We start from the raw sequence: 27,401 nt of genomic DNA on the forward strand, positions 1-27,401 counted from the left end.
ATAAAGGGAAGTTGTTTGCATGTCCAACTAAAATCAGAAACTACTCAAGATGATTCGTTCAGATAATTTCCTGCTTTCTATGAGTCTTGAATTCTTTTACTTACTAAGTATTTTAATGGAATATGTTCTGATGAACTCATTTCACTTGTACCCCCCACCACCACCACCACGTGTCAAACCCATTAAACAACAAAATCCCACCCCTTCACTATAGAAGTTCCTAGATGCTGGAAAGCCTTCTATTCTAATAGCTTCTCCTTTCAGACTGCTAAACTTTGGAATTCCTTCCCTGTTACTTGTTTCCCTGAGTGTACTGACATGCAGAAGTTTAAATGTTATGTAAACTGATATAATTGATGAAATGACATGATTTCTTGACTTCTGCTTTAAGGCTCCCTGTCCTTCTCGGACACCCTCCTGCTCTCTCGTACATCTATCCGATGATGAATTTAATGCCGTGACTACGTTACAGTTGTATATCGTTTACTATTGCAGTTGCATAACCAGGGTTTGCTCAAGCCTGAAAAGTCTTTTAATTTTGACTTTTGCATTGAAAAGGCTTTATTTCTCTTGTTACCTTGAAAAATTCTTGAAAATATGGAAAATGTCTTGAAAATCGTATTCTTTATGTCCAGTAAAAATTTGTGTTGCAATATTAAAAATAAAATCGAAATAAATAAATATTATTAACTTATTTTTCTTAAGTATCAATAGAAATATCATTAAACTATTTCTTAAATATTAAAAATAAAATCAAAATCATTAAATTATTTTTATTGGAATTCACTTCAATTCATCACGGTTCCAGGTGAGAATTGTCTGAAGATAGCGGTTTCAATCCTACCCAAAAGCCGGCCAGAGACGACAACTATGGATGGCAGTAATTGCTGAGAATGCAGTTAGGAGATCTGAAGTTCCTATCTCGTCGCGGTTAACATCTGACGAAGGCCACAGGAATAGTTGGCCAAAACGTCATGAAACAACAACCAAGAAATACGAGGATAATAGTCCGCAATAAATAAATTAATAAAATACTATTAAATTATTTTTTAAGCATTAATAAAAAAAAAAACATTAAAATATTTTTAAATATTGGAAATAAAATCGAAATACATTATTCTGAAATTGCGTCATATTATTGTGGATACAAAAGTTCTCTTCCCCCCCCCTATCTTTTGTCTGGTTCTCTTCCCCCCCCCCTATCTTTTGTCTGGTTCTCTTCCCCCCCCTATCTTTTGTCTGGTTCTCTCCCCCCCCCCACATTTTCTTTTTTCCATGTGTGATCACTTAGTCCACCATACACTTAATGAAGCAGGGAATAGATCAGACAATTTCTGTTTAATAACATTGGGTAGTTTTGTGATAAAGGGACATAACTCTTGTTATACCGAAAATTCAAAATTTAAAAGTAAGACACAACCAATCTACAATGGGGAAAATAACGTTTAATTGTGCTTGGTTGGCCAAATATAAGCGGGTCAGGGAATATAAACATGATTGTTGACAGGCATATTGTTTTGTGTGTAAATGAAAATAACATTTCCTGTTGTCAATTAAGTATTTTAGTTTATTTGTTTATATATAAAATTTTATTTTGAAAATTTGAATTTTGTCTAGAGAAGGCCCTGAAAACTATGAAAAATCTTTGAAAATGGACATTGAGAATCTGTATGTACCCTGATAACATCATATACCTGTTACATGGAAGGGCTGTCCCTTCTCATGTAAGTAAGGAGACATACTAGATAAGTGAAAATGATATTAGGAAAAGGTTAGAATCGAACCCTGTAGGCAAGTGTTAAAGATAATGGGGAAATGGAATGTTAGAAATTAAGTCTATTGTTAATTCTATTAGAAATAGTTAAATATTGTTAATTCTATTAGAAATAGTTAAATATTGTTAATTCTATTAGAAATAGTTAAATATTGTTTATGTCGGAAAAAGAGTCGATTTTTCCATTCTTTTAGAAATCTGGATATTAAATATGTCAGTTAAAAGAATGGACAATGCAAATTAAAAATATATTGTTTAAAAATATGTTAGAATTGAGGATTCTTTTGTTTGCCAAAAGTGTGTTTGGACAAACATAGGTAAAGCCACGTGAAAATTAGTCCCGCTTGAAAACCACACTTCTGACATCATAAACAAAGGAGATTTCTCAATATAGGAATGTAAGGGTTCGAAGTTAGAAGAGTTGTCAGTCAGGAGTTGATGGGTTAGAGTCAGTTGGATATGAGAGCCTCTTAGAAGCGAAGGGAGGAAAAATAGACCGTGGAAATCAAAGTTTGAATTCCTGACGCCTCCGATCGGTCGATTAAAGAATAAAGAAACCAACTATGTTTGTAACTGTTGTCTCGTGTTGTCATTACTCACAACCAAAAAGGTAAATGTGTTTATCATCATCTATAATGAACTTTGTACAACCCTTCCAAGTACTACGTGTCCTCCCCTCCATCATCATCATAAGCGAAGTATCTCCTCCTCTCTATAATGTGTTATAAGAACTGTTGCATCATATGTATCCCAGTCCGTATTAAGATGAAGCCGCCCCCCCCCCAACGAATCATCCCAGTGTCTCCCTCATTATCATTGTCATCTGCTCTGAGTCCCCGTTATATGTATCCCCGTTAATGTGTCCCCAATATGAGCCTCGTGCTATGTAACATACCCGTGCATCATCATTGTAATATAGGTTTTGTCGATGCTCGCACTGTTGGCCCTTGTTTCTTGCTTATTCATTGAAAATGCCTTTGTTAAAAACCTTACCTTACTTTTATGGTTCAGCTCCATCATTCAGTTGATAATCTTATTAACTCTTATCCCCGTGATGCCAATTAATGTAAGGAGCTAATAAAGACAAAAGATAATTATTTTAAAGACAGAATGTGTCTATTGACCTTAGTCTTGAAAAGACAAAGGATTTAGGCAAGAGGAAAACTGTCAGCAGGAAGAGTTCCACAAGCCGGCAGTTCTTGGAAAGAAGTTACTGGAATAGGAAGCTGTAATACAATGCAGTATGAAAACAGCAAACTGATGAAAACCACTAGACCATGAGTCAAATGAGCTGGCACAAAGGAAGCAGGGAATAGATCAGACAGCTCTGAAGAACACGTGCCATAATAGTATTTACAGAAAAGATTGAGACCAGCAATAGGAATTCCCCAACCCAAATATAACAATAGTACTTCTTTAATATCTATTTTTACTTAAGAAAAAAAAATGCATGTATGTTAGGGAAGTTGATGTAAGTTTGATTTTTTTTTAAGGTTTATTTGATTTAAAAGACGGTCACAGAAAATCATCAGAGAGAAACAATTTTGAATTTTCCTGACTGCGTCTCTGATTGTACTAACATAAAGAAATTTAAATATAATGTGGACAAACATCTCGTTGCTCAGCTCTCTACTTAGTGTGTCGCTGACGGCATGGTTTCTAATTCACAGTGGCCTCTTACATCTTAATGGCAAATCTGCCTTGTTTTGGGTGAATATAAGTGGAAAAACAAATCCGTTCGAAATTCTGTATAGATTTCAGAGCTAAAGACAAAAAGATTCCTAAATTCGAGAATGCATCATTTGAAGAAAGTTACATCGGCCGAAACGTTGTGAAAGTAACAACCGAGATGAGAATAATTTTAATACAAAAAAAAAAATCCTAATGCAAATTATTTCCATTTATTTGTTTTTTTCTTTTTTTTTTTTTTGTATTCAGGCAATCATTGAAGATGAAGTTACAAGTAGGTTCACCGCTGAAGGTAAGTTGCTCAGTTTGTCTTATTTTCTTTATTTTTATTTATTTACTAGCAAGGAGACCCAACGTTGTCCAGGATTGAATGAGGATTAACAAATGTTCCACAGTCCTATATTGTCATGAACATTGGTGAAATCACCCATTTAAAAAAATTTTTTTTTTTTTTTTTTAATATGGAGGTCACCACTTATCAAGGCCCAGAAGCCACTCAGGGATAAGGGTTATTGCGTGTACAGTAATCAATGGGATAGTATCGTAGTAATCGTTAGTATTGGAGATTTGATAAAGTGTCTTACTTAAGGGGGCAGTTTATCAGGAATTTGTTTATGTTGGACTTGAAGACATCCAAGTTGTAGTCAGGTGGGAAACAGGCAAACGGAAGAGAGTTCCACAGGCGTGCACTTCTAAGAAACAAGTTTTGTTCATGGAATCTACGTTTTGATTTAGGCACAGGGGAAAATTACTGACAGTGGTTTCAGCTAGACGGGTGTTTTTCATGTAAGATTGGTGAGGGGGAAGGGACCAGAGATTGGAGCTTGGACGAGCACTTGCCATGGAAATAACGATAAAACAAAGACAGGCTCGCAACATCTTTTCTGTGGGAGAGAGGTTGCAGGGAGGAGAAAAGGACATCACCCACTAAGCCACGAAATCTATTTTGTACTCTGTCAAGGCAGGATAGGCTGTTTTTAGCAGCTCCAGCCCAGATGTGGCAGCAGTACTCCATCCTTGGATGTACTTGGCTTTAATACAGATAGAGAATTGCATCAGTAGTGAGATATTTTCTGGATCCCACCATTTTCCCAGCGACCTTGGCAACAGACTTGATGTACGTGTTCCATTTCAGATTAGGAGTAAAGGTCTAACCCAGAAGCTTATCAAAACATGGAGCCTCCCCAAGACGAGAGCAATCCATTTCAATTGATGCCAGATGGGGATCAGAGCATTGATGATGTAAAGATAGGAGCTTAGTTTTAGATGCATTAAAAGTAACCAGCCACCTCTTCCTCCACTGTACCATGCGCTCAAGATCAGAGGAGAGAGAATCAAAGAACTTTGTCATATACGGCCTTTGATGTGTTGCCATAGATGGTCGTGTCATCAGCATAGATGTCAACGAATGATTTAAGAATGAATTAAATTGATTGAATGCCTGCTCTGGTTAGAAACTAGCTCCCCCCCCCTCCCCAATGTATTAGGACGAAACTTCATATGTCTCCTTGCAGTCATTTAGTCTACGATACACTATAGTCTACATTGTATTGTAAGGAATATACTGTTGATGTTATAAAAGTATCTATAAATAACGGTTTGAAATGCAAAAGTCAAGTATCATGGTTCAATTGTGCTTTAAACAGTAAAAATTCATTTTGAACACGTTCCTGTCTTATCAAAGAACCATCTGTCGATTTTCTAAAATTGTTTTTACATAATCACTTGAATTAAAATTAAACGTTAAGTCAAGTATCATGGTTCTATTGTGCTCTAAAAAGAAACATTCATTTCGAACGCACCCTTGTCTTATAAAAGAACCTACTGTTGATTTTTAAACACTGAGCCTTTCTGCCTCTGCAGTGATGAAACTTCTCAAATGTGATGTTGGGTTGTATAAAAGTGTTAACTTTGGTCAAAATTGGACTTCTTTATTTAATTGGATTTTTTCCATTATCGAGTTTGGGTACTTATCAGACGCATTCTGATACAAAACCTATGTATGAACACTTCTGGACACCTGAAGTACCTTTGTGTGAAATTTAAAAAATATCTGCCTAACCATTTCTGAGTCCATGGGGAACAAACTCACAAAGTTCTTTTGTATAATAAACTTTTTTTTCATGGAAAATGCTCTAGACAAGGCATGATGTGACTTAATTTAGGAGCTAACAAAAACGAAAGATAATTATTGTAAAGACAAGGTGTGCCTATTGGCCTTAGTCTTGAAAATACCAAGGTTATAGGTAGGAGGAAAACAGTCAGCAGGAAGCAAGTTCCACAAACCTGTAATTCTTGGAAAGAAGCTACTGGAATAGGAAGCTGTAATGCAAGATATCAAAACAGCAAATTGAAGACCACTAGACCAACAAGCTGTAACAAAGGAAGCAGGGAATAGATAAGACAATTCTGAAGAACATGTACGATAATAGTATTTACAGAGAAGACTGAGACCAGCAACACAGCTTCACCAGTCTAACTATAACAATAGTACTTTTTTGGAATATCTATTTTTTACTTAAGAAACAAATGTATGTATCTTGAGGAAGTCGACGTAGCTATGGGTGTATTCGATTTTTCTTTTTCGCTAAAAGCCACTTGAAGATAAGGAAGAATATGGAGTGGATGTGTAACGTCTTATCTGATGCATCCATCATGAAACCGGAAGTTGTGAGCATTGGAATTAAGAGTAGTCAATTCAGTGGAGATGATGACTTGCGAAAATGTTGGCGAAAAAGTAACCCCTCATTGTAGAAAACTGCCCAGTTGAGGGTGAAGGAATTAATTGGCCAATTTTTCGATATTTGTTGTCAGGCTTCAAAACGATACTGATCTCGTCAGGATTTGTCACGTGTGTTGAAAGTTTTTGGCACACACACACACACACACACGCACACATGTTTTGCCTTTTATATATTAGACTAGCGGGGGTGCCCGGTGTTGCCCGGGTGTTTGTAGGTGTAGCAGGAAAAAAATGTTAGTAGGGAGGTAGACTCAAACCTGAAGCCTTGAAGCTAAGGTGGAAAAAAAGTGCGACACGTTACCACGACGCTAAGCGGGCAGAGAAGTGATAATGGGTGAAATTAAACGTTTAAAAAATCAGGTGGTTAAACGAACGCCAACGTGTGATTTTCTAGGTCAAACATCACACCATATTAGTAGAGAAATGAAATCACAGCGCAAATTTATAACATAAAACGCACTCAAATAAAAGATAGACGACCTTGTTTCGTAAATCGGAGACTTTATAATCTAGAAAGTATTATAAAAAGTTGTAAGAATTAGTGACCCCCCCCCCTCAAAAAGCCTTTGGTAGACATACAAAAAAAAACGCACACACACACATTTTCGCTTTTATATTATAGATTATTTAAAATTTGATCATGTGACTTTTCAGTTTTTAATCTAATGTTTCTGTGTTCTTATTCTTTTTTTTTTTTTTTCAATGTGAACCACTAATTGAAAAAAAAACAAAACTTTTAGCTTAATAAAATCTTAGTTTTTAATAACTTGGATTGAAACCTTGTCATGTCAATGTTGCATATGTCTGTATAAATAAAAATATTAACATTTTTTTTTTCTTACCCAGAACTCCAGTCCTGGAATCTCTTGACTCGAAACAATGATGGATATCATTTTATTAGGTAAGTATTACAAACTACTCCTATACTGTTTTGTCAGCATCTTAATTATATACTGCATATATCTGTACATGGAATTTTCATGCTATTGCACCATATTAATGTGCATTTACTGCTGATTTATTGGATTTTCAGTACCATATTCAGATTCTAATAGTATTTACAGAGAAGACTGAGACCAGCAACACAGTTTCACCATAACTATAACAACAGTACTTTTTTTTAAATATCTATTTTTTACTTAAGAAACAAATGTATGTATCTTGAGGAAGTCGACGTAGCTATGGGTGTATTCGATTTTTTTTTTTGCTAAAAGCCACTTGAAGATAATGAAGAATATGGAGTGGATGCGTAACGTCTTATCTGATGTGTCCATCATGAAACCGGAAGTCGTGAGCATTGGAATTACGAGTAGTCAATCCAGTGGAGATGATGACTTGCGAAAATGTCGATGAAAAAGTAACCCCTCGTTGTAGTACAAAAGTACACTTGTACGTCAAATTTCATTGAGTTATTTTAACAAGGATGTAACTTTTTTTTATTTTGAAAAAGTAGTGCCAAAGATCTGGCAAAATTCATATGGTCTTAAAGAGGGGAAAATATCCAAATGTGTGAGGCACAAAAATGTTCATACCTTTTATTTTTGGTCAGATTTATACGATTTTTTTGAAGATTCTGGTGCTTCTTAAGATAGTCAACAAATTGATTTTTTTTAAATATGTTGTTTTAAGCAAAAACATACTACGTACTTTATTGTCATGTCGGAAATAGTAATGTATACAAAATGTATGAAAATTTGAATAGAACTGCTATTGTGTTTTTAGTAAAATAAGGTCTATCGCTATAAACAACAAATATTTGCAGCCATGACACAAGGAATCTAAAATATTCATCTCGGGGTTATGTCCCCTGTATAAGCCTCCTACTGCCTACTTTATAACGGCTAAGAAAAATACGATTTTACCCAATTTTCCGTAAAAATTACTTTTAATTATAAATAACTTTTTACTCGAATTTTCATAATGTTTGGATATATTACTATTTTTGGCATGACACTTGATTATGTAATATTGTTTTTGTTTATTTTAAAAAGTTGATTTGTTACCTCTATCTTAACATGCACAGTCTTTCTATGTATGCCGTTATTGAGATATTGAAGCAGAATGTTCTATTTTCAGTTTTTTCTTCTTACTGTCCATTTCTTTCTGACCTTGATTCACGATACTGAGTTTTTTTGAGCATGGGTGCTTGTTTAAATTGCCACTTATGCTAAGAAACAAAAATGAAGAAAAGCTTATCGTGTACCTACTTGTCATGGAATGAAGATGGTATATTCCCAAAAATTAATGAAGTAGTTTTTTTTTTATTTTATATTTTGTTTTAAATCTTATGGTTTTTCCAACATAATCCAAAAAAAAAAAAAAAAATAGAAACGAAAGTAGGTTGTCTACCCTTAATTTATTATGTCAACTTTTTTCCCTCTCATCAACAGAGTAAAATTTGATTTTCTTGAATTAAAAAAAACATAAGTACCAATTTGCATAAGAACAAAATTTTTTGTAATAAAATAAATTTTAAAATTAAATTAACAATTTCCAGATAAATAAAAATTTATGAATAATTTAAAATAGTTGCTACTGAAAAATTTTCTTTTTTTTTTTTTTCTTTTTTTCTTTTCTTTTTCTTTTTTTCTTTTTTTTTTCTTTTTTTCTTTTCTTTTTTTTTTTCTTTTTTTCTTTTTTTTTTCTTTTTTTTTTTTTTACAAAAAAGAAAAGTTTTTGTGCTTATTCAGATTGGCACTTATGGTGATAAAGAAAAAAATCTTTTATCATGTACTTACTTGCCACGGAATGAAGATGGTATATTCCAAAAATCACAAAAATTGATCAAGTATTTTTTTTGTTTTTAAAAAATGAATTTGCCATTTAAAAATTTTTTTTTTTATTTTTAACAGTAAGTGAAGGCTGAAGCCCTTTTAATATTCTCCAAATTTTGTTTTTAACTTATATGAAACTAGCCTGGGTGCCCGGCGTTGCCCGGGTGTTTATAAGTGCGTGTTGAGCAAAAAAATAAAAATAAAAAGTTGTAGTAGGCAAGCAGGCAGGCTCGAACCTGTGACGTGAAGGCGGAAAAGAAAGTGGAGGTGTGTGTAAGGGTGTCGGTTGAGCCAAAAAAAAAAAAAAAAGGAAAATTGCGAGTGCAAAAAGAAAAGAAAAACTAGTAGTAGGCAGACAGGCTTGAACTTGTACCGCAAAGAGGAAAAGAAAGTGAAAAAAAAAAAACATGGCGCATTAGCTGTTACACCCATCACCAAACCGGAAGTGACGTCAGTTTAAATTAAAGCAAGACAATCGAAAGACTTTCAAAAATGTCGGCAAAAAAAAGCGACTCCTCCCTGTAGGAAAGTGCTCAGTTGAGGGTGAAGAAATTGTTTTTCGCCAAGTTTTCAATATTTTTTGTCTGAAGGGTCGAGCTTCAAAATGATACAGAGCTCGTGAAAATCCGTTGTCTCTGTCGAAAGTTGTTGCAAGACATACATACATGCATACATTGAAACAGACAGGTGAGATTTATATCGTAGATGACCATTCTAAAATAATGCTTTCATAATTTGAGAATTTGTTATTTTATTTTTTTTTTTTTTTTTTGTATTCGACATTATCAAAAAAAAAAAAATTGAAATGAAAATTGGTCGTTTGCTATTGATTTTATGATTGCCACTATTCAACACTGAATAAAATTTAATTTGCTTGAATAAAAAAAAAGTGTACTTGATCAAATTATGATTTTTGGAATATTTCTTTTTGTTCCATACAGTATACAGATTTTTCTGTATTTTCTTTACTTTTAATTTCCGTTATAAGTGCCAATCTGAAGGAGCACCACGGCATGTTTGCTTTTATGGAAATAGAAAATTCTCAAGTGCCTAAAATGGCTCTTATAATCTTCCATTTTCAAAGGACTAGCAACATCACGTCTGCAGACAAGAAGAATCAAATTACAGATGCATTATCATCTTCTCTGCTTGTCGTGTCACCAGAAGAAAGATAGAAAATCTCTTCGAAAATCATATGGTTTTGTTGACTTCCATTCTGGGGTCAACTCTAACCCTTAGGTGTCATTTAAGCTTTTTTCATTCAAGCAACAGTTGTCATTATGTAACAAAAATAAAATTCAGAGAAAAATAAATCGAGTAAAAAATGAAAATATTTAAGATCCAGAAAAATATAATATAAAAATATTGAATGATTTAATATTAATGTTGAATTGTATTATTTTTTTAATTTATTTATTTATTTTTTCAGTGTGCGGTTAACTATTTTATATTTTGTTGGATTACTTATCCGATATTGTATGCTTTTTCCATTTAGGTAAGTAAAAAAATTTTTTTGAATTTTATTTTTTTTGTTTTTCACTTTTTGTGCAGATTTTTTTTTATGCATCTGTGCATGCCTTTAAAAGGCTCAATCAGTTTGTCATGATTAAGTTTGAATGGCTCTGTTTGTTTGTTTTTTTTTTTTGTTTTTTTTGTGGTGGTGGTGGGGGGGGGATTCCGGCGAACATTGTCGAGAGTGCCCCCCTCCAAATTCCACAATTTTCACTTTAAAAAATTTTTCCTGTTAACATCATTGGTTACAGACTTAAGTTTCAGATTATAAAAAAAGATTTTTTTCATAACTTTTCATGTGGGGGTTCAGTTTTCAATTATAAAATTGTACTAAATTCAACATGGACTTTGTGACCACGATGAAAAAAAAAAAAAAAAAATGGCAACTTGCTTTGATGTGACCGGAAGGTAGGGGTTAGAACGGAGGGGTTAAAAAAAGGAAGATTTCTTTACTCCTCCTCTTCCCTCCTCTTATTCTCATCTATGTATCCCTCTCTCTTATGTATGTATCTATTCCTCGTGGTCAGAAAGTTTGTGTTCAATTTAGTACAACGTTATATTGAAAACTGAACCCCCCAACGTGAAAAGTTATGAAAATTTATTTTTTTAATTTATTTTTTTATAATCTGAAACTTAAGTCTGTAATCGATGATATTAACGAAAAAAGTAAAAAAAAAAAAAAAAAATGAAAATTGTGGAATTTAATTTATAGGTCACCCTCGACAATGTCTGCCAAAATTCCTTCGTTTGTTTGCGCGTTTTTTCGTACACACGAGGGTCATTCCAAAAGTAATGCATTCTTTGTTTTAACTAAAAAAAAAAAAAAAAAAAAAAGTTGAAGAACTATGAAGACAGAAGAAGTACCATTAAAATGAGCGGCCTCTTGTGCTCCAGAATTATTTTTTTACATACTCACTACCATTTTCAATGCACTTTTGCCAGTGATGGGTAGATGGCTGTGTATGGGCGTCCGGGATGTGCATTGTCGCTCACCTCTCTGTCGACAGTTTGAAATCTATGAACCCGTCTCCGAACTGTGCTGACATTGACTGCATTGGTTTTGTAAATGTTCAACAGGTGCTGGTGAATGTTAATCTGTTCAATTTTTTCTGCATGGAGGAATTCAATGATGCATCTTTGTTTCTGATGCATGCTCATGACAGGGATTGGTTTCTTAGTCTCATACCATCAATATCTGCAACAGAGGGATGAAACTTTTAGGTTATGAATGCATAAGTTCAGTCATCATAACAATGCAATTTGCAATCCCCAGGCAGAAAAAAAAATAAAAATAAAAAATAGGAGGCATTACTTTTGGAACACCCTCATGCATTATTTTATCCATTGTTCTTTGTTGATGTTGTTCTAAGCAAAAAAAAAAAAAAAAAATAGCATAATTCCAATTATAGAAGCATTTTTCAGGCAAAAAATTAATCCAGTCATGATCAGCAGAAACCTAATGGTCTTGTGTCAAGTACAGAAAGTTGCCTACAGATTATTTCATGATTCTTTCCCTACCGCAATGTTTCTTCCCTGAATAGACCAAACCAGCAATGATATACATTCTCATTAGATCTACTGGAGATTGTTCAGAGATGTACCGGTGATCTCCTTTCGCATTGTGTTCTGCAGTCCTGAATATGCTGCCTCAGAATTGTGTGAATGGACATGTATTACTGTCACATTTTCGCAGTTCTGTATTGGCTATCGTGATGTTCCTACATTTTAGGCATTCCATAATTAGCTTAGTAACCTCTGTCTATTGCTAACGATTTTATGATCTTGGCTTAATAAAGGGGAAAAAAGCAAAAACAAAAAAAACCTGAATAATTCAAAGAGATTCAGTATATTTTATAGTGATTCTGGCATTCGATTGGTTTATTATCCCCCTTGGTTATAAATAGATTCCCTCAAATCTTTGTGGCCGTACTCTTCTAACATCGTTTAGAGTTATTTGCTGTTATACATATGAATTCCAAGACTGCTTCTGTTATGAGTGCAAACCATTCGCGGTCTGGTCAACCAGTGTTTGAAATGTGAACTTTTTGAAAAGAGCCAGACCGACCAACCCAGTGAATGTCACAACCATGACCACACCAATTAACGTCAGGGAGTCGCTGTTTTTTTAAGGCCTGGTTGTTACTGAAACAACAGCTTAGTGAGCATTGGTGGAAATTGGGTAGAATTTGATTATATAAGGAAGCGAGACATTAAAAATTTGTTTACATTGGACTTGAAGGGTGTCGTCAGCTGGAAAGCATGCTAGCAGAACCAAGTTTCACAGCTTTGCTCATGGAATCTGCATTTAGATAAGTACAGATAGAGAGTGGGGGAATTGTTGATAGTGGTTTTAGTTAGACGAGTGTGTTTTGTGAAAGTTTGGCAATGGAGGGACCATAGATTGAAGCTCAGATGAGTATGTGCCATGAAAATAACGATAAGCAGAGACATGCTCGCAACGTCTCTTTCTGTGGGAAGAGGTTGCAGGAAAGATAAAAGGGCATCGTCTACTAGGTTTTGAAGCTGGTTTTAAACTCTGTCAAGGTAGAATAGGGTGCTTCGAGCAGCTCCTGCCGAGATGTGGGGAAATTGTTGGTAGTTGTTGTAGCTAAACGAGTACTTTTTCTTTTCTTTTCTTTTTTTTTTTTTTTTTTTTAAATTCCAACATAATTACATGTATTTTGTAGATTGTGTTTTTGTTGTGTTTGTAGCTAGATGAGTTGAAGTTGATGTAGGAGACAGCTGACCAAAGAAAACTTATTGTGACTGTTAAAGATGATCTTGAGTAATGGCCTATGTACAATCTATATTTGGTATGGAAAAGACACACTAGTAACTGACAAAAAAAAAACGTTTGAACCTATTACTTCAAACTCAGAAAAACTATATACAAGTTGCCTTGAATAAGTTTTCATACTTTTTTTGCTCAGGCATTTAAAATTGTTGTAGTCTCTTGAAAATTCAGTATGTAATTGCTATTCATCTTATGAGATGACTGACCAGTTTTTATGATTTCAGATTCAAATGAACAGCTAAAGCAGAAATTGGAATACACCCTACTAAAGCCTGATTGTCACAGCTGGTGAATTTCAAAAATGCAATCTGGACGTGAGAACATTTTAGAAGAACGATATGCAATAAAATTCTGTTTTAAACTTGGAAAAAATGCTACAAATGTATGGAATGCTTCAGACTGATTTTGGACCATCTTGCATGAATTGAGCATCAGTTTTTGAGTGGCGTAAGAGATTCAAGGAAGGCAGAGAGTCTGAGGGATGATGAGAGGAGTAAAGGGAGTCAGGACATCAGAGTTGATTGGTCAAATAAATAATTTTGTAGATAAGGTACATTGTGTGTCTATAGAGACAATAAGTGCACAGTTTGATGTCAGTGTGGGAACTGTACATACAATTATTTGCGAGGAACTGAAGATGCGGAAGATATGCAAGAAGTTTGTCCCAAGGGGGGCAGTCCACAACTCCATCCTTGTCACAGACTATTTGACCAAGATGAGCATCAAGACAGTTCCTCAGCTCCCTATAGTCCAGACCTTGCTCTTTGTGATTTTTGGTTATTCTATAAGTTCAAGAAAAATCTTAGAGGCTGTCATTAGGAGACAACTGAGAAGATGAAAGAGGCTGTGACGAGGGTCATTGATACGCTCACGCTTCCCTGGGCAAATGATGGACTTAGTCATTTCTTTTTTTTTTTTTGCATGCTGTAGAACTCAAATTTACATACGTTAAGACCTAAAACTGCACCGTTTGTTCATTTTCACCAGGATTTCACATCCCCTGGGGAATTTTGGTGCTAAATGGGGGGTTGGGGGACAAATGCTGAACTTAATCATTTTTTTTTTATGCCTCGTTCCCTGTGCACTCACAGGGGACCATGCCTGCTTCACTTGTTTTTGTTTTTCTTGATGCTAAGGCAGAGAGTGATCCGCTATTTTTTAAATCATATTTCCACGTTTTATGTTTTTTATTCAATTGTAAGGTTAAAGTACAGAATAGGTACGAAACACCCTCCCCATGTTAAGACTGGCTTTTTAAATAATAATGTTATTATTTCAGCACGGATCACTCTCTGCATGAGTACCGTTTTTTTTGTTTTGTTTTTTTTTTGTTTTTTTGAATTTTTTTGTTGAATACGTCTTTGGAATTCTGCACACAGAAAGATAAACGTTATCGGCTAATCGAGGTCAATGAACTTTAATCTATAGAATAAGATTGGTTCTGGATTAAGAACATTCAGCTGTCTTGCTTGTCATTTCATGCAAGCAATAAATATCTGTTATCTGTTTCTACTTAAGAAATAAAAAGAGAAGTGTCAAGGCTTGGAAGTAGGATAGGCAAAAAATAAAATATTTTTAATAAAATGTAGGATTAGGAAGGAGGGGGGGTGATTACATTGACCAACGGTGTCCGAGTTTGTTCTTTTAAATATCTATTTTTACTTAAGAAAAAAAGGGTGCATAAGAAGTCTGCATAACTATGGGATAATTCGATTTTTTTTTTTTTTTTTTTTTGCACTAGTAAGTCAAATGAAGGCTAAAAGCTACTTGAATATAATAAGGAATGTATTTTTTTTTTTTATGAAAATTACTCCAAACAAGGCATGAAGCCACTGGATGTAAAGAGCTAACAAAAATGATTATCATAAAAACAGGATATACCTATTGGCCTTAGTCTTGAAAAAAAGAACCAAGGCTGTAGGTAGAGGGAAAGTTAGCAGAAAGAGTTCCTCAAGTCTGCAGTTCTTGGAAAGAATCCACTGGAATAGGAAGCTGTATTAAAATCCAGTCTCAAAACAGTGAATTGGTGAAGACCACTGAACTAAGTAAAATGAACTGAAACAAAGGAAGCAGGGAATGAAGAACACAATGTAACAGTATTTATAAAAAAAGACTGAGACTAGCAACATCATGTCTATGAGAGAGTTTGCAGAAAAGAAAAAAAAGGTGAGACAAATCAAATTACAGATAGGTTTCTGCACATTATCAAGCATCAGAATAGTTAACAACCAAGAAATCATAAACAAAACAAACAAATAATTTGTACCAAATGTAGTAAAATTTATTTATCTACTGACCTGTAATGTTTTAATCTACTGAAACTTTTAAATTTTTTTTTTTTTTTTTTTTTTTTCAAAGTATTATTTCTACAAAACACATCGACACACGAAAACGACAACTAAGCTTTATTCCAGTAAATACATTCTAAGAACTGCAGACTTGTGGAACTCTCTTCCTGCTGATTGTTTTCCTCCTTTCTATAACCTTGATCTTTTCAAAACTATGACTAATAGGTATCTCCTGTCTTTACGATGATTTTTTTTTTCTTGTTAACTCCTTACATCAAGTGGCTTCATGTTTTGTCTGAAGCAATTTTCATAAAAAGATGATTTTTTTAAATACATTTCTCATTATCCTCAAATAGCTTTTGGCTTTCGTATGACTTACTAGTAAAAAAGAAATGGAAAAATCGAATTATACCGTAGTTATGTTTTTTTTTTCTTGAGTAAAAATACAGGATGAAAGATGCCGTTGTGGAATTTCCACAGGTCCTGCTAGTATGTGTTATTTTTGTATCAGAAGATTTCTAGGCTTGAGTGTCAGTGTTTCTCTACAGCAGACACATGCCAACCGTGGGCATTTATTACTATGACTCTCCGTATACCATCATCACACTGACACAATTTTATTTATGAATATTAAAAATTTGCTCAGAAGTGTCTGAGCCAGTTCTTTAACTAAGAAAATTGAAAAAAAAAAAAAAAAAATAGTAAACTATTATTAAATTTTTTTTGTTTTTAATTCCAGAGTTGTTTTAGCTGTGATTGGTACAGCTTGGTTGATAGCAACAACAGCAATTATTGGATACTTACCAAATAGCAAGTAAGTTATATTTACGTAATAATTTTATTTATTCATCCTTTAGTTTAGCATGGCCTTAATATTGCCTGCAATTTTCTAATGTATTATCATTTAATATTTACATTGAAATCGGTTTTGGCATTATTCTGAAACATTTCCTACATTGATGAGAGCATAAATTCGAAACATGTCGAAACCATTGCAAATCATTTTGTTATTGCTACAGCCGTTTACCATTGATCTCTCAGTGGCAGTAATCATTATCCTACTCTGGAATTTGAGCGGCAACAATCCCCCCAACTATCCCAAGATTCCTATACTTTCTGTACTCTTCTGGTGGAGGTCTGGATGGTGTTCTCTTGCAATCTTTCCACTCTCCTTACCTTTTATAACCATTTTGTATTGTTTCAGCCAAAATTTGTTTTTGGTCGGATTAGCCTTCGACTGTCCACAAGCATGAATATTAATAATTATTTTTAAACTCACAAACATGTTTATAATACTTGTATTAATCGGACTAACCTTTGACACCCTCGGACGTGTTGATGGTTGTTTGGAAAAGAAAAGAGAAAAATTACTGGCTCCGTAGATATTTTTGTATTCTTTGAGTTAATCTCTATTTTATGGTTATTTTTTCCTATTTGTGATTTCACAAACACGAAACAATAACTATAAAATACATCAAGCGGCTTCATGTTTTGTCTGAAGCAATTTTCATAAAAAGATAAAAATATTTTCGCATTTCTTGTGCCAATCTGTATTTTATGTTTGTTTTGTATTTGTGATTTCGACTGGCTCGAGGAATACGAAAATATCTACGGAGCCAGTAACTTTGCACAAATAACATTCAAGATGAGGACAATACTCCGATCAATACAAGTAATATAAACATATCTGTAAGTTTTTAAAAATAATTATTAATATTCATTAAAAAATATTATTGTGTGTGTATATGTATATATTAGTATGTGTATATGTATATATTAGTATGTGTATATTAGTGTGTGTATATGTGTATATTAGTGTGTGCATATGTGTATATTAGTGTGTGCATATGTGTATATTAGTGTGTGTATATGTGTATATTAGTGTGTGTATATGTGTATATTAGTGTGTGTATATGTGTATATTAGTGTGTGTATATGTGTATATTAGTGTGTGTATATGTGTATATTAGTGTGTGTATATGTATATATTAGTGTGTGTATAGGTATATATTAGTGTGTGTATAGGTATATATTAGTGTGTGTATATATTTATATATTAGTGTGTGTATATGTATATATTTATATATTAGTGTGTGTATATGTATATATTAGTGTTGGGATGATTAATAAGACTCGGGGAAACTGAACTTTTTGGGAGTATCGGAATCGGAAAAATGTGTGCCTATTTTCCGATGCCAAAAACGATTCTTTTAATTGCCCTTTTTTTTTTTTATTTGATTTTGTTTAAAACAAAATCTTCCACTGCTGGTAGTAATGATAAAATAATAAATATTTATTGATTTTAAACTATCAGTAAGATTGAAATCTATAGATCACTCCCCCACAAGTGTTTTCTTTTTCTTTTTTCTTTTTTTTTTACTTTTGAGAAAATATCTGCACATTTATTGCATGTTTTTTATGGTAATCGATCGGGGGAGACAACTCTATAATTAAATATTTATAATCGATCGGGGGGGGGGGGACAACTCTATAATTAAATATTTAGAAATTTATAAAGAACGGGAATCTGGGAATTTAGTACGGAATCAGTAATTGTATTGGAATCAGGAAAAATATTGGAATTGTCACATCACTAATATATATATATATATATATATATATATGACAGCATAATCACATTGACACACTGGTTCCTGTTAGATCACCAAAGTTAATCTAGTACTAAAATGGGTGACCGTTTGGAAATCCCAGGTGCTGTATATGCTCTCTGCTTATCTCAGCATTGTTTCCAGTTGTACTGTACTTCTCCTTGCCCCTGGACTCAAACGGTGCCAATTCAGGAGAGGTGTGGTTGGGAATTGCACAACCCTTGCCTCATAATTCTATGCACAGCTACCCTTACGGGGGGGTGGGGGGTGTATTCATTGTCTTTTGAGACAGAACAGAGGTAAGAATATTTAATAAATATTAATTATTTTTTAACCTTACAAACACATTTGTTTCAAACTTATGTTTTCTTTCAGTGTAGGAGATAATTACTGATATATTGCAATATTCTAACTTCCTGTCATCGAATACTATCCAACTGTTTACTGTTTATACCAGCCCGATTTAAATGAAAGGTTTCGTTTGAAATTCTGTGCAGATTTGAAAGGTTGGGGGTTACATTGACGGAAACATTGTGCAAATAACACTCAAGATGAGAATAAGTCTGAATAAGTTGAATAATATAGATCGTTTTTTGTTAAAATAAATAAATAAATTAAAAAAAAACTTTAAATAAGGTAAGTGTAGAAAGTTGACTGGTATATGTGAAACGGCGAATAAAAACTTGTTATGAGAAAATCTAACATGAAATCATGAAAGTTTGGCAAATCTGCAACATTTGATTCTAATGAAGGGAGATAATCCAACACACTGGAACACCTTTAACAAAATGAATGGGTACTGATACAACTTTTGAATTGGACAAAACAGATTCTTTTGTTTGTCATCTGGTAGCCGTTTTTGTAAATGGATGAGCACTTCATCTTCCACCCAATCACAAGGCTAGAGAAGCAGATAGGAATTCTGGGTCTTTGGAGGATTTGAACGCGGCAGAGATCAAGTGGATACTTTCTATTCTATCTGATGCTCACATAATTTCTTTTCTCTTCCAGCTGCAAAAGATTCCTGAACCAATATGTTAGCTTAATGAGTCATCGTATTCTCAGCCGAGCATTTTCAGCAACAATTACATATCACAACAGGTAAAATCATTTTCTGTTTCTTCTAATTTTTTGTTGCTTTCTTGCATTGGCAGTTTGTCATTGATAACTATGTTGCTCAGAGTATTTTTTTCATTGCTTTCACAAAATACAATATTTTTTCATTGCTTTCACAAAATAGAAAACCAACTTTACAGAACAAATAATTATGTTACTACTGAAACTTACATAACTAACAAAGATATTTTATAAAGGTATTGGTATTTTTTGTTTGTTCCTCAGAGAGAACCGAGCCAAAAATGGAATCTGTGTAGCAAACCATACATCACCAATTGACGTGATCATCCTTTCCTGTGACAACTGTTATGCTATGGTGAGTTGTCATTGCTCAGTGTTCATTGAATCTTAGTAAAAAAAAAAAATCTTTGTTTCAACTTTTATTTACATTTTTGGATTTTTTTTTAACTCTCTTTTTTTTTTTTTTTTTTCTTTTTTTTTTGGTACTCTGTTTTTTTGGTACTCTGTTTTTTTTTTTGGTACTCTGTTTTTTTTTTTTTTTTGGTACTCTGTTTTTTTTTTTTTTTTTTGGTACTCTGTTTTTTTTTTTTTGGTACTCTATTTTTTTTTTTTTGGTACTCTGTTTTTTTTGGGTACTGTTTTTTTGGTACTCTATTTTTTTTTTTGGTACTCTGTTTTGTTTTTTTTTTTGGTACTCTGTTTTTCTTTTTTTTTTGGTACTCTGTTTTTTTTTTTTGTTTTTTTTTTTGGTACTCTGTTTTTTTTTTCTTTTGGTACTCTGTTTTTTTTTTCTTTTTTGATACTGTTTTTTTTTTTTTGTATTCTGTTTTTATTTTGGTACTCTGTTTTTTTTTTCTTTTGGTACTGTTTTTTTTGGTTCTCTGTTTTTTTTGGTTCTCTGTTTTTTTGTACACTGTTTTTGGTACTCTTTTTCTTTTTTTCCTCACTTTGGTACTCTTTTTTTAAGGGGGGTACTCTTTTTTTGTGTGCTGTCTTTTTTTTCCACATCAACTTTTGTCCTTTTATTTTTCCACGTCATTTTTCTTTTTTTTTTCCAAGTTGTTTTTCTTTTTTTTTTTTCGATGTTGCTTTTCTCTTTTTTTTTTTCACGTCATTTTTCTTTTTTTTCCACGTCATTTTTTTTTTTCCACGTCATTTTTCTTTTTTTTCAACATCATTTTTCTTTTTTTTCCACGTCATTTTTCTTTTTTTTCCACGTCATTTTTCTTTTTTTTCCACGTCATTTTTCTTTTTTTTCCACGTCACTTTTCTCTTTTTTTCATTTTCCACGTCACTTTTCTCTTTTTTTTATTTTCCACGTCACTTTTCTCTTTTTTTATTTTCCACGTCACTTTTCTCTTTTTTTTATTTTCCACGTCACTTTTCTCTTTTTTTTATTTTCCACGTCACTTTTCTCTTTTTTTTATTTTCCGCGTCACTTTTCTCTTTTTTTATTTTTCACGTCATTTTTCTCTTTTTTTCCACGTCATTTTTCTTTTTTTTCCACGTCACTCTTCTCTTTTTTTATTTTCCACGTCACTTTTCTCTTTTTTTTTTTTTTCACGTCACTTTTCTCTTTTTTTATTTTCCACGTCACTTTTCTCTTTTTTTATTTTCCACGTCACTTTTCTCTTTTTTTATTTTTCACGTCATTTTTCTCTTTTTTTGTTTTTCATGTCATTTTTCTCTTTTTTTATTTTTCACGTCATTTTTCTCTTTTTTATTTTTCACGTCATTTTTCTCTTTTTTTATTTTTCACGTCATTTTTCTCTTTTTTTATTTTCCACGTCACTTTTCTCTTTTTTTATTTTCCACGTCACTTTTCTCTTTTTTTATTTTCCACGTCACTTTTCTCTTTATTTTCCACGTCACTTTTCTCTTTTTTTATTTTCCACGTCACTTTTCTCTTTTTTTATTTTCCACGTCACTTTTCTCTTTTTTTATTTTCCACGTCACTTTTCTCTTTTTTTATTTTTCACGTCATTTTTCTTTTTTTATTTTTCTCGTCATTTTTCTCTTTTTATTTTCCACGTCACTTTTCTCTTTTTTTATTTTTCACGTCACTTTTCTCTTTTTTTATTTTCCACGTCACTTTTCTCTTTTTTTATTTTCCACGTCACTTTTCTCTTTTATTTTCCACGTCACTTTTCTCTTTTATTTTCCACGTCACTTTTCTCTTTTTTTATTTTCCACGTCACTTTTCTCTTTTTTATTTTCCACGTCACTTTTCTCTTTTTTATTTTCCACGTCACTTTTCTCTTTTTTATTTTCCACGTCACTTTTCTCTTTTTTATTTTCCACGTCACTTTTCTCTTTTTTATTTTCCACGTCACTTTTCTCTTTTTTATTTTCCACGTCACTTTTCTCTTTTTTATTTTCCACGTCACTTTTCTCTTTTTTATTTTCCACGTCACTTTTCTCTTTTATTTTCCACGTCACTTTTCTCTTTTTTTATTTTCCACGTCACTTTTCTCTTTTATTTTCCACGTCACTTTTCTCTTTTATTTTCCACGTCACTTTTCTCTTTTTTTATTTTTCACGTCACTTTTCTCTTTTTTTATTTTCCACGTCACTTTTCTCTTTTATTTTCCACGTCACTTTTCTCTTTTATTTTCCACGTCACTTTTCTCTTTTATTTTCCACGTCACTTTTCTCTTTTATTTTCCACGTCACTTTTCTCTTTTTTTATTTTCCACGTCACTTTTCTCTTTTTTATTTTCCACGTCACTTTTCTCTTTTTTATTTTCCACGTCACTTTTCTCTTTTTTATTTTCCACGTCACTTTTCTCTTTTTTATTTTCCACGTCACTTTTCTCTTTTTTATTTTCCACGTCACTTTTCTCTTTTTTATTTTCCACGTCACTTTTCTCTTTTTTATTTTCCACGTCACTTTTCTCTTTTTTATTTTCCACGTCACTTTTCTCTTTTTTATTTTCCACGTCACTTTTCTCTTTTTTATTTTCCACGTCACTTTTCTCTTTTATTTTCCACGTCACTTTTCTCTTTTTTTATTTTCCACGTCACTTTTCTCTTTTATTTTCCACGTCACTTTTCTCTTTTTTTATTTTTCACGTCACTTTTCTCTTTTTTTATTTTCCACGTCACTTTTCTCTTTTATTTTCCACGTCACTTTTCTCTTTTATTTTCCACGTCACTTTTCTCTTTTATTTTCCACGTCACTTTTCTCTTTTATTTTCCACGTCACTTTTCTCTTTTTTTATTTTCCACGTCACTTTTCTCTTTTTTATTTTCCACGTCACTTTTCTCTTTTTTATTTTCCACGTCACTTTTCTCTTTTATTTTCCACGTCACTTTTCTCTTTTATTTTCCACGTCACTTTTCTCTTTTTTATTTTCCATGTCACTTTTCTCTTTTATTTTCCACGTCACTTTTCTCTTTTTTATTTTCCACGTCACTTTTCTCTTTTTTTATTTTCCCCGTCACTTTTCTCTTTTTTATTTTCCACGTCACTCTTTATTTTATTTTCCACGTCACTCTTTATTTTATTTTCCACGTCACTTCTTTTTTTTTATTTTCCACGTCACTTTTCTCTTTTATTTTCCACGTCACTTTTCTCTTTTATTTTCCACGTCACTTTTCTCTTTTATTTTCCATGTCACTTTTCTCTTTTTTATTTTCCACGTCACTTTTCTCTTTTATTTTCCACGTCACTTTTCTCTTTTTTATTTTCCACGTCACTTTTCTCTTTTTTATTTTCCACGTCACTTTTCTCTTTTTTTATTTTCCCCGTCACTTTTCTCTTTTTTATTTTCCATGTCACTTTTCTCTTTTTTTATTTTCCACGTCACTTTTCTCTTTTTTTATTTTCCACGTCACTTTTCTCTTTTTTTATTTTCCACGTCACTTTTCTCTTTTTTTATTTTCCACGTCACTTTTCTCTTTTTTTATTTTCCACGTCACTTTTCTCTTTTTTTATTTTCCACGTCACTTTGTGACTAGGTTTAAATCCCCACACTAACAGATATATCACTTCCTACAATTTTCCTTTTACCTTTCTTTTAACTTTTTATTTACTTTCTTTTTTGTGCTTTTTTTGCCCTGCCACTTTTTTTTGTTAATTTTTTTGTGCTTCCGAAAATGGACAAAAGCAGAATCTTAAGTTCCGGCAGTTGCGAAAAGAGTGTTGATAACCCTGGGGTTCTCATTTTCACTCAATTTTGCTGTTTTGGAGTGAGGAAATACAGCATGTTCCACACCACCAATTATTTCTTTGTGCAGGCCTCTGCTTTTTAGGATTGTGAGTGCGGTAACAGTGTAGATATAAAAACAAAAACGTCCAAGGAGGCATAACATCCAATGTCATTACACTCACCTATTCGCAAATTGTGTGGACCATCGGGTTGAACTGAGTAAACTCTGAGAATTCGTTTATAGCAAAGACAGAAAATGGACAACCAAGAAATGGATGTTGATATTCTTTAAATGCTTTAAATTTTTCATTTATTTTTTTTTTTTTCAGGTTGGCCAAGCTCAAGGTGGCTTCATGGGAATTATGCAAAGAGCTATGGCCAGGGCTACTGCTCATATTTGGTTTGAAAGGTCAGAGGTCAAAGACAGAAATGCAGTGGCACAAAGGTAAAATATAATTTATTTACAAATTGAAGGATATAAAAGTAATAGTTTAAAAATGAATAAACTTTATTTAGTATTTTTTTAATTGGAAAAGTTAATTCATTGGTTTAAGTTGTGCTTTTAGTACAATTTTAGACAGTTTGTAGTTTTAACCTGATCGAGAGATGACCTTTTAGTGTTGATCTCACGTTGTTTGGCCTTTTGGTTTTGATCTTGCCCTAGGTGGCCTTTTTTGAAAGCTTTGATCCTGCCCTAGCAGTTCTTCTTTTTGGGAGCCTTGATCTTGTCCTTACAGTTCTTCTTTTTGGGAGCCTTGATCTCGCCCTAGCAGTTCTTCTTTTTGGGAGCCTTGATCTCGCCCTAGCAGTTCTTCTTTTTGGGAGCCTTGATCTCGCCCTAGCAGTTCTTCTTTTTTGGGAGCCTTGATCTCGCCCTAGCAGTTCTTCTTTTTTGGAGCCTTGATCTCGCCCTAGCAGTTCTTCTTTTTGGGAGCCTTGATCTCGCCCTAGCAGTTCTTCTTTTTTGGGAGCCTTGATCTCGCCCTAGCAGTTCTTCTTTTTTGGGAGCCTTGATCTCGCCCTAGCAGTTCTTCTTTTTTGGGAGCCTTGATCTCGCCCTAGCAGTTCTTCTTTTTTGGGAGCCTTGATCTCGCCCTAGCAGTTCTTCTTTTTTGGGAGCCTTGATCTCGCCCTAGCAGTTCTTCTTTTTGGGAGCCTTGATCTCGCCCTAGCAGTTCTTCTTTTTTGGGAGCCTTGATCTCGCCCTAGCAGTTCTTCTTTTTTGGGAGCCTTGATCTCGCCCTAGCAGTTCTTCTTTTTTGGGAGCCTTGATCTCGCCCTAGCAGTTCTTCTTTTTTGGGAGCCTTGATCTCGTCCTAGCAATCCTTTTTTGGTGGGGGAGCTTTGGATCTCGCCTTAGCCAGCCCTTTTTTAGGAGCCTTGATCTCACCCTAGCAGTCCTTTTTTGGAGTTTTGATCTTGCCATAGCCAGCAGTCTTAACTTGCCCTAGCCATCGTTTTTTGGTGGAATTACATTAATTTCTGTAGAGAACAGAAAACCAAACTTGAGTTGTTTGATGTTGAGTTCTGTGCACTTTCCTAACTGAACATTGTTTTGGAATCCACAAACGAACATTGTTGTCAATTTTATCCTCTATAGCTGCAATGCTGCATGTTTGTGCCTGTTTTACAAGTGCTGCAATGAAATATTCTTTGAACTTGTAGTGTTTGTGCCCCCTTGACTAACCCAAAATTCTATCCCTCAGCTGTTAAGGTCCCAATATGCTGGAAATCTTTTACTGTAATAGTTTCTTTCTTCAAACTGCTAAACTTTGAAATTCCCTCTGTTTTCTGTTATCCTAACTGTACTTATCTGCAGATATCTAAATGTAATATGAACAAGCATCTCTCTGCTCAACTCCTCACATACTCTTCTGTAGTGCCTTGTGTCCAAATGGCAATATGCTTTATTTGAGGGGAACAAGAATTAAAAAAAAAAATTATTTAGGTAGATTAACTCAAGAAATTTCATGAAACCTGTCTTATTACAAAATTAAAATTAAAATTCGATGTTAGCCGTTCTTTTTATGATAACAATTGTTTGATGCAATATTTATTACAGAATTGAATTTTTTATATGAGGGCTGATTATTTGTATTACTTGTTTTGATCGGACTATTGTTCTCATCTTGTGTTATTTGTGCAACGTTTTGGTCGGTGTAGCCTTCGACCTTAGTCAGGCATGTTAGCCGATATCTTGGAAAAGAAAGGAGAAAAGTTACTGGTTTTGTAGATGGTTTTATATTCCTAGAGTTGTTTTTGTTTTTTTTCAACATAGTTTCATATTTGTGAAAATAAATTTGGTTGACAAAGGGAAGCAATTCTAATAAAGTTTGAAAGCCATCTCCCTTTTACTGTTAAAATCCCTCCTTAAAATTTCAACAGTAAAAGGGAGATAATCCTGTCAAACTTTATTAGTTACCTATCTTAGTCAACCAAATTTTTTTCATACATACGAAACCAGGGGCAAACAAAAACAACTCCAAGAATACAAAGCCATCTACAGAGCCAGTAATTATTCTCCTTTCTTTTCCAGGATGGCGACCAAATTTCCTAACAAGGTCGAAGGCTACATCGACCAAAACGTTGCACAAATAACACTCCAGATGAGAACAATAGTTTAATCAAACAAGTAGTATAAGCAATATTTATTGTTGTTTATTCAATTTTTTTCTTTGTTTTCCTTTTAGATTACAAGAACACGTCGAAGACGAACAAAAATTACCAATTTTAATATTTCCCGAAGGTAAGACAAATTCCTGAGTTCACTGTTCGCTGATGATAAACCCACATGATGGGGATAGGGGATTCATTACCAGCATGGCTATCTGGCGTCACCTAGGATCACAGACAACAAATTAGAAAAGTTAAAAAGTGGGTGTAACACTTTTCCCTTTCTCCCACCGCTACTCTCACCTCTTCTCTCCCACCGCTACTCTCACCTCTTCTCTCCCACCGCTACTCTCACCTCTTCTCTCCCACCGCTACTCTCACCTCTTCTCTCCCACCGCTACTCTCACCTCTTCTCTCCCACCGCTACTCTCACCTCTTCTCTCCCACCGCTACTCTCACCTCTTCCCTCCCACCGCTACTCTCACCTCTTCCCTCCCACCGCTACTCTCACCTCTTCCCTCCCACCGCTACTCTCACCTCTTCCCTCCCACCGCTACTCTCACCTCTTCCCTCCCACCGCTACTCTCACCTCTTCCCTCCCACCGCTACTCTCACCTCTTCCCTCCCACCGCTACTCTCACCTCTTCCCTCCCACCGCTACTCTCACCTCTTCCCTCCCACCGCTACTCTCACCTCTTCCCTCCCACCGCTACTCTCACCTCTTCCCTCCCACCGCTACTCTCACCTCTTCCCTCCCACCGCTACTCTCACCTCTTCCCTCCCACCGCTACTCTCACCTCTTCCCTCCCACCGCTACTCTCACCTCTTCCCTCCCACCGCTACTCTCACCTCTTCCCTCTCACCTCTTCCCTCTCACCTCTTCCCTCTCACCTCTTCCCTCTCACGTCTTCCCTCCCACCGCTACTCTCACGTCTTCCCTCCCACCTCTTCCCTCCCACCTCTTCCCTCCCACCTCTTCCCTCTCACCTCCACTTTTTCCTCCCGTTTTCCATCCACCGTCATTAAGGATTTCCCTTCCTCTGACCAAGTACAGAACAGATATTACAATTTTAATTATTTATTTAGACAAAATATTTTCTTTTTAAATTTTTACTTTTATAACCAGGCCATCAGAAATGTGGGGGGGAAATGGGTGTCGTTGGTCATCTTCAGTCACAAATCATAAAATAATAAATAACTGAATAGGAATTATCAAATGCAACTAAAAGTAACATATATTCATTATTCCTTTATTTTATCACTTACGTTACTTTTTTATTCACAAACTCTTCGTAAAGTTCGACCCACATATCTTTAAAAGTGAGTGAGTGTGTATGTGTGAGGACAACTCTTAACCTATATACTCAACGAATTTTT

The 27,401-nt window shown here is 34.0% G+C and overlaps 1 protein-coding gene across 1 annotated transcript in view; it reads left to right on the top strand.

Annotated features, from left to right (window-relative positions):
• The window catches only part of LOC145267081 (glycerol-3-phosphate acyltransferase 3-like), an 88,513-nt gene that overhangs the window by 49,339 nt on the left and 11,773 nt on the right, over positions 1 to 27,401 (top strand). Inside the window, exons 4-11 of the mRNA XM_080123055.1 lie at positions 3,713 to 3,755; positions 7,053 to 7,107; positions 10,410 to 10,475; positions 16,314 to 16,388; positions 19,195 to 19,284; positions 19,525 to 19,615; positions 23,741 to 23,856; positions 26,102 to 26,157. Of these exons, the coding sequence (XP_079979181.1) occupies positions 3,713 to 3,755; positions 7,053 to 7,107; positions 10,410 to 10,475; positions 16,314 to 16,388; positions 19,195 to 19,284; positions 19,525 to 19,615; positions 23,741 to 23,856; positions 26,102 to 26,157 (592 nt within the window). The remainder of the gene's footprint in view (positions 1 to 3,712; positions 3,756 to 7,052; positions 7,108 to 10,409; positions 10,476 to 16,313; positions 16,389 to 19,194; positions 19,285 to 19,524; positions 19,616 to 23,740; positions 23,857 to 26,101; positions 26,158 to 27,401) is intronic.

The sequence above is a fragment of the Euprymna scolopes genome, chromosome 42 (genome assembly GCF_053919585.1).
Source record: "Euprymna scolopes isolate OS-2025 chromosome 42, ASM5391958v1, whole genome shotgun sequence".
Taxonomy (NCBI): Eukaryota; Metazoa; Mollusca; class Cephalopoda; order Sepiida; family Sepiolidae; genus Euprymna; species Euprymna scolopes.